Source organism: Empidonax traillii, unplaced genomic scaffold (genome assembly GCF_003031625.1).
Source record: "Empidonax traillii isolate 1590-97213 ecotype Southwest subspecies unplaced genomic scaffold, ASM303162v1 scaffold132:size1788729, whole genome shotgun sequence".
Classification (NCBI taxonomy): Eukaryota; Metazoa; Chordata; class Aves; order Passeriformes; family Tyrannidae; genus Empidonax; species Empidonax traillii.
In genome coordinates, this window is record NW_020955325.1 from 646,821 (window position 1) to 660,340 (window position 13,520).

General features: G+C 48.3%; 1 protein-coding gene across 1 annotated transcript; it reads right to left on the reverse strand.

The window, feature by feature from the left end:
• Positions 1 to 316: 316 nt before the first annotated feature.
• VIPAS39 (VPS33B interacting protein, apical-basolateral polarity regulator, spe-39 homolog) lies at positions 317 to 13,478 on the reverse strand. Its single transcript, XM_027883666.1, has 20 exons — positions 13,430 to 13,478; positions 13,163 to 13,255; positions 12,619 to 12,718; positions 11,180 to 11,323; positions 10,166 to 10,204; positions 9,745 to 9,809; positions 7,975 to 8,031; positions 6,992 to 7,084; positions 6,322 to 6,355; positions 5,780 to 5,882; positions 5,664 to 5,691; positions 5,412 to 5,485; positions 4,769 to 4,844; positions 4,363 to 4,497; positions 3,817 to 3,858; positions 3,329 to 3,418; positions 1,872 to 1,958; positions 1,258 to 1,347; positions 842 to 946; positions 317 to 539 (listed from the first exon to the last, which is right to left on the reverse strand). The coding sequence occupies exons 2-20, from the start codon at positions 13,253 to 13,255 to the stop codon at positions 519 to 521; spliced, it is 1,476 nt and encodes a 491-aa protein (XP_027739467.1). The 5' UTR covers positions 13,430 to 13,478; the 3' UTR covers positions 317 to 518.
• Between the last annotated feature and the right edge of the window lie 42 nt (positions 13,479 to 13,520).

Sequence of the window (13,520 nt, forward strand, 5' to 3'; positions counted from 1 at the left end):
GCAGCTGGTCTTTTCCTCCAATACTTGGACACAAGGAGAACTAGGTCCAGTAGGCTTTACTCCAGCCACAGCCATGATTGGTGATGCCCAAGCCAGCTTGAGTGTTACAGGGACTGGGCAACACTGTCCAGTGGAAAGACTCACAAGTGTGACTGACCGTTCCTCTTGCAAGAATAAGCCCAGGCACCACCCAGAGCAAACATTAACCTTGCTGTGCCTAGCAACTTCCCTCCATAAACAAAAGTGATGCCTGGCTTACAGCCAAGTCAAAGACAATTAGATTCCAAAAAGAATCAACCCTGATGGATCAGTACCATGATTTTGATGGCTACATTTGAGTAGCTGCCTTCAACCAGCCTGAATGCCACTGTTCCTCAAGCCACAGGCACCCACTGTCACTGACAAACGCTGATCATGCAATGATTAGAAACAGAGCTGCTCTGCTGGCACTGGACTGGGTTTTGCAGTTTCTGCTTTCACTGACAAGGCAATGGCCAAACAGGCTCCTTCACAGGTGCTCAGTTCTTCCACCGGATTTGCTAAAAGAGAGAACAAGACATGACTAACAGCAATGCTGAACACAGATCCCTTAGAGGCCAAGTTAGTGACTCCCAAACCCTGACAAGGACTGCTATGACCAGAGGGTGCACGTTCCAGTAGTTGAATGTGCTGAATTGTGCATGTGCACGTGAATGTGCACGTTCCTATGCTGAATGCAACCCCAATCATAAGATTAGCTTCCCAGCAGGGACAGAAAGTATGTAGGACAACCATGCCCTCACACCTTATCTATGTCTATTTCTGATGAGAGCTTTTGGAAGAAAAAGTAAGCACTTCTTACCATGTTGTTAAGAATACTGTTTATCTTCTCTTCTTCTGCAGAGCCCCGCTCCACCTTGCACTTATATGCTATCAGCTGGATACGATCCTTTAGATCCCTGTAGGTCTAGATAAACAGCAAAACCAACACCCAGCTGAGTGGACACTTCCACAGTTGGTGCCCTGCAGATGAGCAGGGCAACTCTACAATACCCCATCAAGTTCCCAGCACAGAACTACTTCATAACACAAATACTAGGAGTCACTCTCCTGGCTCACTGAACTTCCACTGGGAACTTTTTCACTTTTCCCAGGCCACAGGGATCAAGAAACCACACCAGGCACATGACAGCAATGGCATGTGGCAGAGCACAAAAAAGCTAAGAGAGAAAAAGCAGGCTCATGTCCCATCTCTTCACACAGACAGCAGGCGCTTACCTCAATGACAACATCATGGCACTTGTATTTGGTAGCAAGGTTCAACCGGGTCTCCACATCCTCCACCAGGCGCACGTACTCCTGCAGCACCTGCCCCAGATGGAAGAATGTCTCAGCTCCCTTCTGCAGGTACCTCTCGCCTTGTTCTCTCACCTTAGTCCCAAAACCTTTCAAGGTTGCCAGTCACACAGACTTGACCCTGTCCTTCCTAAGGGAACAAGTGACCTGGAAAAGATTGTTCAGGACCCCAGAGGCAGTAAAGCTTTGCTGACAAAGCTCAGAGTCCTAGGCTACCTCATTCCTATGGATCAGGTTAACAACTGCCAGCCAGATTAAGCAAGAGAAAATTCAACGTAGCAAAGAAAGGTGAGAACTCTCTCACAAAGCGAGAGAGTTCACACTTGCAGTCAGACCTAGGACCCAGCCCTCACTATCACCCACACTTTCTGATGATGGATGGGTCGCTCAGCCGAGTGCTGTGCCCACCCGGCAGAGCCAGCAGCTCGGCAAACTGTTCTCCCACTCCAAACTAGGAAGCAGCTCACTTAGGGAGTTATTAAAACACCAAATCCTAACAAAGGGCAAGAGGACATAAGCAGTGCTTCCTTGTTTACCTGCACAGGAGCATTGTTCCTCTGCAACATCTCCACAACCCGGTGGAAGCCAATAGGTGCCTTCTTCTTGGTGTAGCCCAGCCAGTTCTGAAACAAGAACCATACCTTAGTTAAACCAGAAGGGCAATTCCTCCAGCCACAGGAAAATGCTTTTTTCCTAGTGCCAGCAACATACTGTACCAGCCATCAAATGCACTGTCAAGGTTTCACTGGTTCTTAAAAACTAAGGGGGAATTTTTTCCTTCCCCACTTGCCCCCTGTGTGGAGGGAACGCTGAATGGGCAGTTAAGTAACACAAAAGAAGTTGCTGGTAAGGCCACATTCCTAGCTGATGGACCTCAGAACCTTGTCTTTGGGGAGGGGTGAGGAGTTTCTTTTTACTTTTTTTCCTCTCAACTCCTGGGAAACAGGGGGGGAGGAGTTCAGGTTGGCTGCTGGAGCTGGAAGTGTGCTTTTTGTTCTCAGCCTGTCCGTCAGCTGTGGATTCTGCTTGGATTTTCATCGGAGAGGAACTGTTTTGGGAGGTTTTCCCTTCTCCATTCCTGTTTGTTTCTTTCTTGGCAGCAGTTCTTGTGCACAAAGGGAGAGAGAAAAACTATACCGCACGACTCAGCCAGCAGAACAGAGTGAGTTCCCGTTGGGAAGGACTTTTTTTTTTGTTCTTTTTTTTTCTTTCCCTCCTCTCTCTCCCCTTTCCTAGTGGGGGGGGGGAAGGGAAATGCATTTTTGGTTTCTCCAATACACCCAGGAGGGTGTCTCCAACATGGCAATGACCAGTGATCCAACAGCGCCCCACAGGGCTCTTCCCACAGGACACTACAAGCTCTGCATCTCTGGTGATCCAACAGCGCCCTCTGTTGACTGTGGTTAGAATTGCACCAAAGGGTGAAAACTGAAATGTTCACCTTTTTGTTTATTGGTTTGTTTTGAAGGGGGTTATTTGTGGGTATAGGAGTATTGTTTGGTTGTTTTACTTGTTTTCTTTCATTGCTTCTGCCAATCTACATATATCTTCTAATAAAGAGCTGTTATTTTTCCTTATCCACAATTTTTTTTTTCCCTCAGTTGGAGCCTCCTAATTTCAGATTTACAATTGCTCAGAGGGAGGAGTTTGGGTCTTCCTCATAACTCATCCTCAGCAAAGCACCCGTGTCTCATTTAAACTGAGACATGTATGCTTGGCAGAGCCCTTCATGCAGGGGCTGGGCACAGGCTGCCTGTAAACCCTTTGGTAACGGAGCTCAAGGGCCCTTCTCCAGCCTTGTTGCTGCAGTCAAGCTAGGCCCAGCAGAGGTCTTACACAGGGAGAGGAGAAATGTATTGCAACACTCTGCAGAAGAGGTGCTAGGCTCTGCTAAAATAAAACCACTCTGTCCAGTAACTCCAGAAAAAGCCAGCTATCAGTAGCAGATACAGTACTTGGAACTGGGTCCCCAGCAAAGCTTTCTGCAGCTCACCTTGGTGGTGAGGAGGGCATCCACATCATTCCAGGCTCGCAGTTTGGCACGGGCAGCCAGGGCAGTCAGCACATACTGCTTATCAGGAATCTGCAAGGCAGAAAGCTGCAGTCAGAGCACTAGCACAGCTCAGAAAGCCTGTGTAGGTTGGACGTGAATGGCATCTGCCCCAGCCCTGTCAGGACCCACATCAACAGCCAAGCAAAACAGCAAGATACTGACCAAGGCCACAGCCAGCACTGTAGGGAGTATGAAGTGGGGATTTGCAAGTTCTGCTGCAGACAGGGTGCTTCCATTGAAAGTCTCCACATGGCTCCCACTTACCTTTCTAGGCTCCAGAAGGGTCCTGCTCAACAAGGATGCCATGCCCCCCTCCATATTTCAGTGTTGAGCCCTTCAAATTCCTCCTACTGAGCCCCCTTACTGCATACAATTTGCCTGTGCATGTTTTCAGCTACTGCTGCCACAACAGAGGGAGACTCACGCACCTTAAATGTTTTCTTCAGGTTGGTGGGGCTGCTGAACGTTCCCTAGAGAAAGCAGACAAGTTAGTGCAAACTCAGCAGGACAGGCCATGGGAGAGGTTCAGACACCTGTTGTAAGGCCTTGCACAGGGTGAACCTCCCCAGGATTTTACTGCTTTTTGCTCATATCAGTGCCACAGGGGAACCAGCTGGCAGAAGAGAGCAACTAGCTCTCTCCCACCAGTTTGGTTTCCTTACATCCTCAACTGGTGTAACTCCAGCACTTCCAAGACCAGTACTGCCCACCTAAACCTAATGGGATTTAGGGCCAACTCTGGCTCCTTGGAGCAGGATGTAAAAAGACAGTGGTTTCTAGGAGGCAACTCCCTGACAAGCTATTCCAGGCTGAATGTCTCAGAGCACAAAACATAACTCAAAACTGGTCCCAGACAAGGTCTGTCTGAGGGATGTCTCCCTTTATTTCCTTAACATGCTCCAGCTTGACCACCTCACATCTTGAGGGCTACAAGGATGAGATGTAACCCTTGTCTTCTCCCACATCATCCTCACCTCAGCCTCTGTGTAGTGGTAGAAACAGGAATAGAAGAGGGTGGTCACTAGTGGCATGTTGAGAATTGAAGCCTTGCGAGGATATTTCCGAAATATCTCTGACTGCCCAGACATCTCCAAGTGCCGATCATTAGCCTGCAGAATCAGGAAGACAGATGGGGAACATGAGCCAGGGGAACTGCCTGTTTAGCTGTGGGATAGTGGCCTGGGGAGAATGTTGTGATGGTAATGTGCAAGCACAGCCTCAACATGCTATGAAGTCTCAGATCTGGTATTTCACATGTAGCTTGGAGAGCAGTTAAAACTACACTAGCCAGGGCAGGCTGGTTAGATCCAAAGTTGGGGACAGAAAGAGATATCACAGGTAATCCCAGCCATCCCCTGACCAGCAGGGAAGATTTCATACCTCAATGATGATCTGTCGCTCCAACAGGGTGTAATGGTCTTGGACGTGGGAGGTATCCTCAGCTGAGAACGGCAGCCTGGCCAGAACACGAAGGAGGGAGACATTATCACCAGCTCTTAACAAGTACAGCATCCTTCACTTCTAAGTACACTTGGAAAAATGCTCTTCTCTACCAAACAAGCTCCCCACAGACAGAGATGTGGGAACAGCTCCCATTCTCCCCAGCCTGAGTGGCTAGTAGGTACTCAAGTCCCAGTCACAGTGCCCCCTCCAACTGGCTCCCTCCTAGACAGGCTCCAGAGAAAGAAACATGTGGCACCTCTCATAGAACCTGAAGTGGATGCTACACACTTCCTCAAGTGCTCAGGCACCCAAACTTCCATCTTGCACAACCTCAGGGGTCAACAATCAGAAAGTCCTTTGAAGCATCTCTGCCCCCAAGTAAGTAGCAAAAGGTGCTGGACTAGAGATCACCTCCTCTTTGGTCTACATTGTGCCTGCAACACGGCACTCCCACTGAGGCAAAACCAACGTCAGCTCTCAAACCACATAAGCTGTGGCACTGGGACAGAGTCTAATTTTCTTTACTATCACCTTCTGTGAAGCACCCACATCCCTCCCACCCTCTTGCATTTCTTCTTACCCAATGCAGCCTTTTAGAAATTCCCTCCTTTTTTCTACATCCTGGATGTTCAAGTGCTCCCGATACTGGGACAGCTGGAGAGAGAGGGTAAAGAAGCAGTCTGTTCTCATGGATTTGGGAGATACAGGATTCCAGAGGGCAAAATGGGGATGGAAAGCTCTCATTTGACTACCAGACACCCTGCAGCCAGCCTCTACCTGCCCACTACACTCCCTCTTCACTAAAGGAGCTTATGCTCCTGGGAATACTCACAGCAACTTCCTCAGTCCTGTCTAGGAACCTGCAAAAGGGAATGATCAAGCATTAACTTGGAGGCAGGTTCCAAGCAGTGTGCTCAGCCCTGCCACAGGATGGGTCAAGAGCCTCACCTGAGCAGATCCAGAAGCAACTTCTGCTCACCCGTCTCTCTAAGGAAATGGATCAGGTGACACAAGGCCACCTGCCGCACCTCCAGCTCCCGAAACAAGATCTCTGCAGGGGAGAGAGATTATGTACAGGTGAGTAAAGTAAGTTAGCACTACCGAGCCAGAGGGGACTAAGCACAGTGCCTGGAGTTGCAAGTCACTGGCAGGATTCAACAACCCTATCCCATCTTAAGTCACAGTCTTGGAGGCTAGAGCATAGGAGCCCATTCACTGGGCTGCCAGCTGAATTCACATCCACGTGCTACCTCTACAGATTTTCATTCACCCCATCACCACCACTTACCAATGCTTAAAGATCCTCTCTAGGCTCTTTGTGGGCATCACTGTCCCCCCTCCCACATTACACTCATTACAAGTATTTCTTGCTCAGTAAAACACGGCAATACCCCAGCTGCTCTCTTTGTGACTTGCACCCAGTGAAAGAATTAGCTCCTCTGCCCTTAACTGAAACACACTATAGAAACCCCAGCCTGAGTCACACGCACCTCTCCGTAGTGTCCGTTTCAAGAATATCAGGACCTGTGAGCACAGACAGGCAGCTCAGAATTAAGACAGACAGACAAACAAACATACAGCAGACTGGTCAAGGCTTGGGGAAGCTCTTACAGGACTGAAATGAATTCTGGTACCCACTAGATTCAGGACAAACAGTGAGCCAGGGCTACAGCTGCCTAGATGCCTGCCTAAGCTCCTACTTTGGAGCTTAGGTAAGTGGGACCAAGATTTACAAAGAAAAACTTTTCCATGCAAGATCCAAGGGATTAAATATCCTAGATGAGGGAAGCTCTGACACAATCCCATTTACTGTCTGATGTCTTAGAAGCCAGAAAAAATGGTGAGACCCCTCAAATTTTCTGTGCTGCAATTAGCAAACTAAACTTTGACCTTCAAGAAACTACTCCAAAGATCTGTAAGGCTGATGGATCAGGTTCCTTATTATTAACCCGAATTAACATGAACTCTGCAAAGTGGCAGAAGAGCCAGCAATACTATGGAACTTCCCGGTCTTAAGCTTTGACACTTGTCAGTAACTGGTTTTAACTAAACACTGGTTTTAACTTGCAAGACTGTGAGGCCAACTGAATGCATTCTCACAAGCACCCTCTGTGGGATTATCCAGAAGTCCCAGCCCTCTATGGCCCCAATAGGACTCACAGCTGTAATGACATTCCCATCGTGCCCTGCCACAGCTTCATCCAAGAGCACCAGCTTGTCCTGCAGGGAGCGAAATCTCTCTAGAGAGCAGACCTGGAGATAGAAGAGGTATAAGCAGGCAGATGGGGAATCAGACAGTCTTCAGGCTGAACCAACCCACAAGGTATTATCTATCCTCCTCCCGTTAGCCCTTCAGTAACATGAATAACTGCCCTCCCAACCAGAGGAGAAATTCTCATTTAGCTGAAACCACAGGCTGCATAATCCCTGGAAATCTGTCCCAAGGAGCTGCAGAGCCAGCCTTCATTAATGCCCATCTAGGACAGCAGACAATGTATATTCAGCACAAACACCCTTGTAACACAGCAAAACTTTCCTGTACACCATGAACCACTAGTTCTGACAGGAGAAGAAAACTCTGCAGGGCCCTTTCCATAGAGGAAAACAGAGAGTAGAGTTGTAACTTTCTCCCTTCTTCTTACCCCACATCTGTGGCCTCTCAGCCTGAGGAGACACATGCAGAGTAAAACCACAACCTCCCTATGTGCTCTCTGCACACTGAGGCAGCTGAGACTAAGATTCCAGTTCCAGTGTAACCAAGACCAATTCTATCTTCCTTCCTCCACTTGCCACTGAGAATGGAGATAAAGCCCCACACCCTCAGATTTTTAAAATAAACCTAGGCCCAGAGAGCAGAAAGGGTAGAGAGGGACACAGCAGTATAGATACCTCCTGTCAGAGCCTCGCTGAGGGGACAACTCAAGTAAACAAAGCAACAAAGCCCTGAAGGTCTCCTGCTGCTCCTGAGCTAGTGTGATCCCAGCACTGCCACCTGGCAAAGCAACAGACAGGCAGAGCACCATCCCTGCTAAGTCTTGCAAGAAACACAGATCCCCTCCCTGCTCCTGGAACAGCCAGGAGCATAGAAAAGTGTAAACCCATTCTCCATCTCTTACAAGCAGGTGGGAATGGAAAGTCCTTACCTTGCCCCTCTGCATTCGCCTAACTGTATCTCTGGGGCTCCAGTCACTGCTGTAATCCTGCCACAAGAGAAACAAAGTGCTTTTAAGCCTCAAGAGGCCAGATCATGTCAGCAGTCTCCAAGCTGCTTTCCACTTGTGCTGCATCAGTGCTGGCCGATGTGTAGCCTCTCACACTTATTATTCAGCTGCTTCAGGGTAAGTGTTAGTAGGATGTCCCTACAGTGCTGAGGTGCAGATTCTGAGCCCTCAGACTCTGCATATGCTGGTGGGGAGGGATGCTAAAGTCTCATACATTAACACAGCCTTTCTGTTGCCTCAGAAAGGTCCTTTGTCATATCCTGAAGTGCATTTCATCAGGTTGTCCTCCTTGCAAATTAAAACTCCCATGTTGCTTTCAGAAGGACAAACAAAATACATTCAAAACAGACAAACCCAAAACTGAGGGGGAAGGAGTCAGTTTCACGTTAGGATTCAGACTTCTGCTGGTGAGCCTTCCACAGCAGCACAGGGAGTACAGGGACAACAGCACAGAGTCGCGTAAGACAAGTGCAATGTGACAAGGGCATTGAAGCCTGTAGCAAGACCATTTTAAGGCAATATGCTACCACTGTTGCAATAACCAAAATTGTTCCCCTGCAGCCTGCAGACACTGACCTAAAAGCAGTGGATAAAAAGTGGAGGTGGTCTGAGTCACTCCTGAACTCAGACTCCATAAATGCGTCTAGGTCTCTGTGAGGCACTCAAGCCAGCAGTTGTAATTCAGCCTTCTGAATTACAACTGTGAGCCAAAAGGCCCACAGAAAAGTACCATGCTCTAACCAACTGAGCCAATCCCTACTTGTTCAAGTCCATGTGCTCATATGAATGAATGTTAGTGGACTTCAAGATCCATCAGCCAGTGAGCAGAATAAGCAGTCTGAGAACCAGGAATTGGCATGGGACCTTGAACCCTAGGGGCTCAAGGGTCCAAGTGCCAGCAACCAGAGGAGACTGGGATCTGAGATTTAGCTACAAAACAAACCAGATGTCTAAGACCAGCTGCTGGAGGAACCCATAGAGTGTGTCTATGTTCCACTAATGGAATTCAATCCTGCTTAGACAGAAAGGAGGCTCAGGATCAAGCTGGAGTGTTTACTCTATGTGTCTGTTTGTAAAAGCATTGGTTTCTGTCTGTGTTAATCCATCCAGGCGGCTGTGTTCCCATTGTGCATGTCTGTATCTGTAGGGAACATGTGCTCAGTCCTGTTACTAGGTGGACCTAGGGACGTGGAACTACAACCTCACACCTAGCAGAAGGAATCCACCCAGTCCCAAAATCCACTAGATTCTCCAACACCTAACACTGCCGATATGGGAGACAAACATTCCGCATTCTCCTCAGCTGGAACTCTCCCTCTGTGTTGTCCCAGTGACTGATGAAAAGAAATTTCAAAGCTTTCAGATTTAAAAATGTAAAAAGCACACGTGATGCCTGTTTATCTAACCCAGCATGAAAGCAGTTTAGAAACAAAGCACTGTTTAGAAATCCTTTTCACAAAAACTGCTGGGCTATTCATTATGAGAAGGAGTAACCAAGACACCCAGCAAAGCTCCTTACTTCTGAGAAAAAGCAGAGAATACCTAAACTACTGTAAGGCTGCATCTTGCAGCTTTCTGTCCTATTCCCTGCATTGCCCTCTGCTGTCCGAAATACCAATTAATCACCTCCCATGAAACCAGTGGAGCAGGAAGTTCTCTGATCTCAGCATACAACAAGCACAGGCTGCTCACCTTGTACTCAGCTTTTGGTCTGCGCAGCTCTGGGGCATAGTTTTTCACTCCAGTGTCAGTGAGGGCTGAGAGGGAAAGGCATAGCTGAGTAGCACATCAAAATCCAGATTCACATCCATTTCCAAAACCATCCTTTTCTTGGTTTTCATGGTAGAAGACCCAACTTAAGCACCAAATGGCAACACAACATTGCTCTAAAGTGAACAGCTGTCAGTTGTACGTAAGAAATTACCCCAAATCATCATGCCAATTTTTTAATTTCTTTGATGAAAGAAAAATCCATGATTGAACTTTCAGACAGGCCATGTTTCAGTTTCTCTTTCTGCCCCATAAGGCAGATGACACTTCCCTTTTTTTGCAAATGCTTTGTTTTATGTAAATCTGCGCCCCTCCCAAAATGAGGCAGGGATCCAAAGCTTACCATCTGAAAGAGACTGGAAACTTGGAAGTTTGTTTCGTCCTGAAAGAAAAACAAACACTGATGTGAGACTGTCTCCTCACCAGCAACATCTCTTCCACAGGGAACATAAGCTTGGACTGCAAGCCAGTTTGCTGCAGCTATGCCACTATAGAACAAGCCACTCTGTATAGTGATTCACATGACACTGGCACAGCTTGGGCTCACCTGCTTACAGTGCAAGGCTTTGATGTTTCCTGTGGCATCATAAACCATATCACACCTCGTCCCTGTCTGCCCTCTTGGTGCTGAGGCCAAGAAGTTAGAATGCCTGAATGCACTCATCTACCTGCAGAGCAGAAGCTCAAGCACACAGCACTGCATAGGCCATGGACAGCTTCATCTACCAGGGCTGCAATTTGAATGCCTTTACCACTTTATTATCAAAGTTGAGGGTAAAAAACCACCTCAGAGAAAGAGAGACAAAGTAAAAGCTGTTTTGTTGTCTGGCTGTGAGACAACAGTGCTGAACTCTTTCAAGCTGTGTAGGTTTGTCCAAGGCCTGCTGCACAGTTCTCCCTGTAACCAGCTACGCTGCCACTGCTGCTACCACACGTTTGCTGAACCAACATCAACAGCAGCCAGCTGAGCTCCAAATAAAGGATAATCAATCTGTCTTCTCTACAGAACTGAAGATCAAATGAGGGCTACATGGATCAAGCCAGTCCCTTCATAGCTTGCTCTTTTCCACTAATCAAATGGATTGCTGTACAGTGCTGTGCTCTACTCTGCTGTTCTGTGGAACCTGGATTTTAAGAAGCTGTAATTTCCAAAGCCTGCTCCCATACCACAAAAGCATGCAATCTCTCATGCACAAGGCAGTCTCCAGTTTCTGACTAGTGACCAATACACTCTTAACCTGAGGCAAGATGGAACGTTCCTGTTTTGCAATAAAACAATTTACGTAAGATAGCACAATTGCCCCTTGATACTCTGAGCAAAAACTCATTTGTCCATATGGTATATGATGATCCTCACCTTTGAACAGGTTGCTTAGGGAGTATGAAGAAGCTTGTTTGGGTAACGCAGCATAGGAGGAAGAGCCCTTCTGTAGGCTGGAGTCTCGGCCCTCCAGCGAGCTAGTGCTGCCAGAGGCTGTCTCTTTGATTGACCAGGAGATACCTGTGTGCAGACAAAGGTCATTTATAACAGAGAAAAAGAGTCTGTAAAGAATGATCTTATGGCATGGCAGGAATGTTACCAAGTATGTGCTGGCCAGTTCTGCCCTAGCACATCTTGGTAACTCTGACCCTCAGCATTAGGTAGATGCAGGGCATCTATCCATGCAGAAGCCCAGTCTCATGTAATACTGCTTGTTAAGCGGTTGCAAGTTGTCCTCCAGAAATGGCTGTTTTCAGCACTGTTGTACAGCTGGTTATGGCTTAGGTAAAAAAATGCACAGACCACCCAACATTTATATGATATTGCACAGGGCAAAGCATAGTCCTTGTTCTAAAAGTACAAAGCAAGACAGAGAGTCCTTGGCCTACCTCAAATTGCAGAAGCTTAGGAACAGACTTTCCTAACACCAGAAGACTTCCCACAGAGACAAAACAGCTATCAGTGTGCATACGCTGCTAGCAACAAGGAATGTGTCTTCCTTCTGATTGTTTAAGACACAGTTCCCCTTCTTTTCATGCAACTGCACAACACCCATCTTAGAACCAGGGTGATAGAGAAAAAACCCAAGAGGTAGAGATACCTTGGGCAGGAAAAGAAATGGCCTGTGGGAGGAGCTACAGCAAAGGACAAGAAGATCAGAGTCTCTGAAGGTCCTCTGGGTGATCCATGTGTAAATTTTCATTGTTTGGCACCGGCTAGTAAGTGCCACATATTCTGTGGGTCATGAACTCCAAAGAGCAGCCCACAGTATAGTGTGTGGGCCGTGAGCTCACTCCCCTCAACACCAGAAACACACTTACTTAATGTTTACAGTTCCCTTTCAAATTTCAAGCATAAGAGTAATTCTATAAATACACATTAAACCTTGGAATATCTCCTTAAAGTGCTGTGGGGTCAAAACGCAGAAAACTCTAAATGGTGCCATTTCAGGCAGTGTTGTGAAGGAAATGATCACCTAGAATCTCGCAGGCCACCTGAGCATGATGAATATCAAACCATAACCTCCAAAATACCTGCTGTAAGCTATATATTAGAAAAAATATGGTGCATTCCCTCCACTTGTCTACACTCCTCTTCCTTACTTAATTTGGGCTTCTGCTCACTCTCTTTTAAGTGGATCCACTCAAGTAAATCCAGTGCTCACTCAGGCTCACAACCTGACCTGGGAGATTAGGATCAGATTAGATATGCAGGATTAGATAGCAAATAATACTCCTGACCTAAGTGACATGACTCAAGCAGTAATTTTAAACTCTCTCTGTCTCAAGGATAACTTGCACTACTTCTGCACTTACTTCCCACAGGTTCTCCACTCCAGCTGACCCTCTCGAGGTCATCATCATCATCATCGACGATATCCCGAAGGCTATTCACTGCCCGTTTGGATTCCTTTAGCTATGGACAAAAGAGCTGGAATAAGGACCACCGGAGTTGAAGAGTGCACTTTGTTTCCCGTTACCATCCCTTGGAGCTTTGAATACAGCTTCTTCAGCTTCCATTGCTTCTTCTGGAGGAGGTGTTTTAGTCCTGTAGGTGTTTAGCAGACACAGTAGTCCCTCCTCACCTTGGGAACCCGAAGGTTCCCCTACACAGACACAAACAGCTCAACCAGGAAGAAATGCAGCTTCGTGAAGGGAACCACAGTCCTGATGAGATTTCGGACTAGCTACTGTGGGGGGCGAGACGGGAGCCCCTGGTACCCTCGGCACAGGGCAGAAGGCGACGGTCCCATGCACCATGGAGCACGGAGCCCAAGCGATGCGCGGGGCCAGGCCTGGGCCGGGAGGGCGACGGGGCCCTGCCCGGCGCGGGTGTCTCAGGGGGGCGGACCTTCCCTACCTGCGAGAGCTCGTCATCCTCATCGTCGAAGGTGAAAGCCCGGAACTTGGAGCTGTGCCAGTACTCCTCCTCGTCCGCCCGCGCCCTGCTCATCTGCAACGGCACCGCGCGGCTGCCTCAGCGGAAAGAGGGAGCGAGCGGCTGCCTCGGGGGCATCACCATCATCGCCCCCACCCCTCGTCCTCGTCCTGCTCCTGGTCCTGGTTCCGATCCAGGTCCAGGTCCCCGCCCCTAATCCCGATCCCACCGCCCTGGCCCCGCTCTCACCTCGCCGCCCCTCCCGCTCCAGCTGCGCCTCCGCCCGCACGGCGGGGCGGGGCGGGCCGGCAGCGGCGCGGGGCACCCCGGGACATGTAGT

Excerpts from the sequence above, each read along its gene's own strand:
- VIPAS39 (XM_027883666.1), bottom strand. The coding sequence starts at position 13,255 with ATGAGCAGGGCGCGGGCGGACGAGGAGGAGTACTGGCACAGCTCCAAG. Across the intron at positions 9,810-10,165 it reads TTTCCAGTCTCTTTCAGATG|CCCTCACTGACACTGGAGTG; the intron begins GTAAGCTTTGGA and ends TTTCCCTCTCAG. Across the intron at positions 5,883-6,321 it reads GAAACGGACACTACGGAGAG|AGATCTTGTTTCGGGAGCTG; the intron begins GTGCGTGTGACT and ends TCTCCCCTGCAG.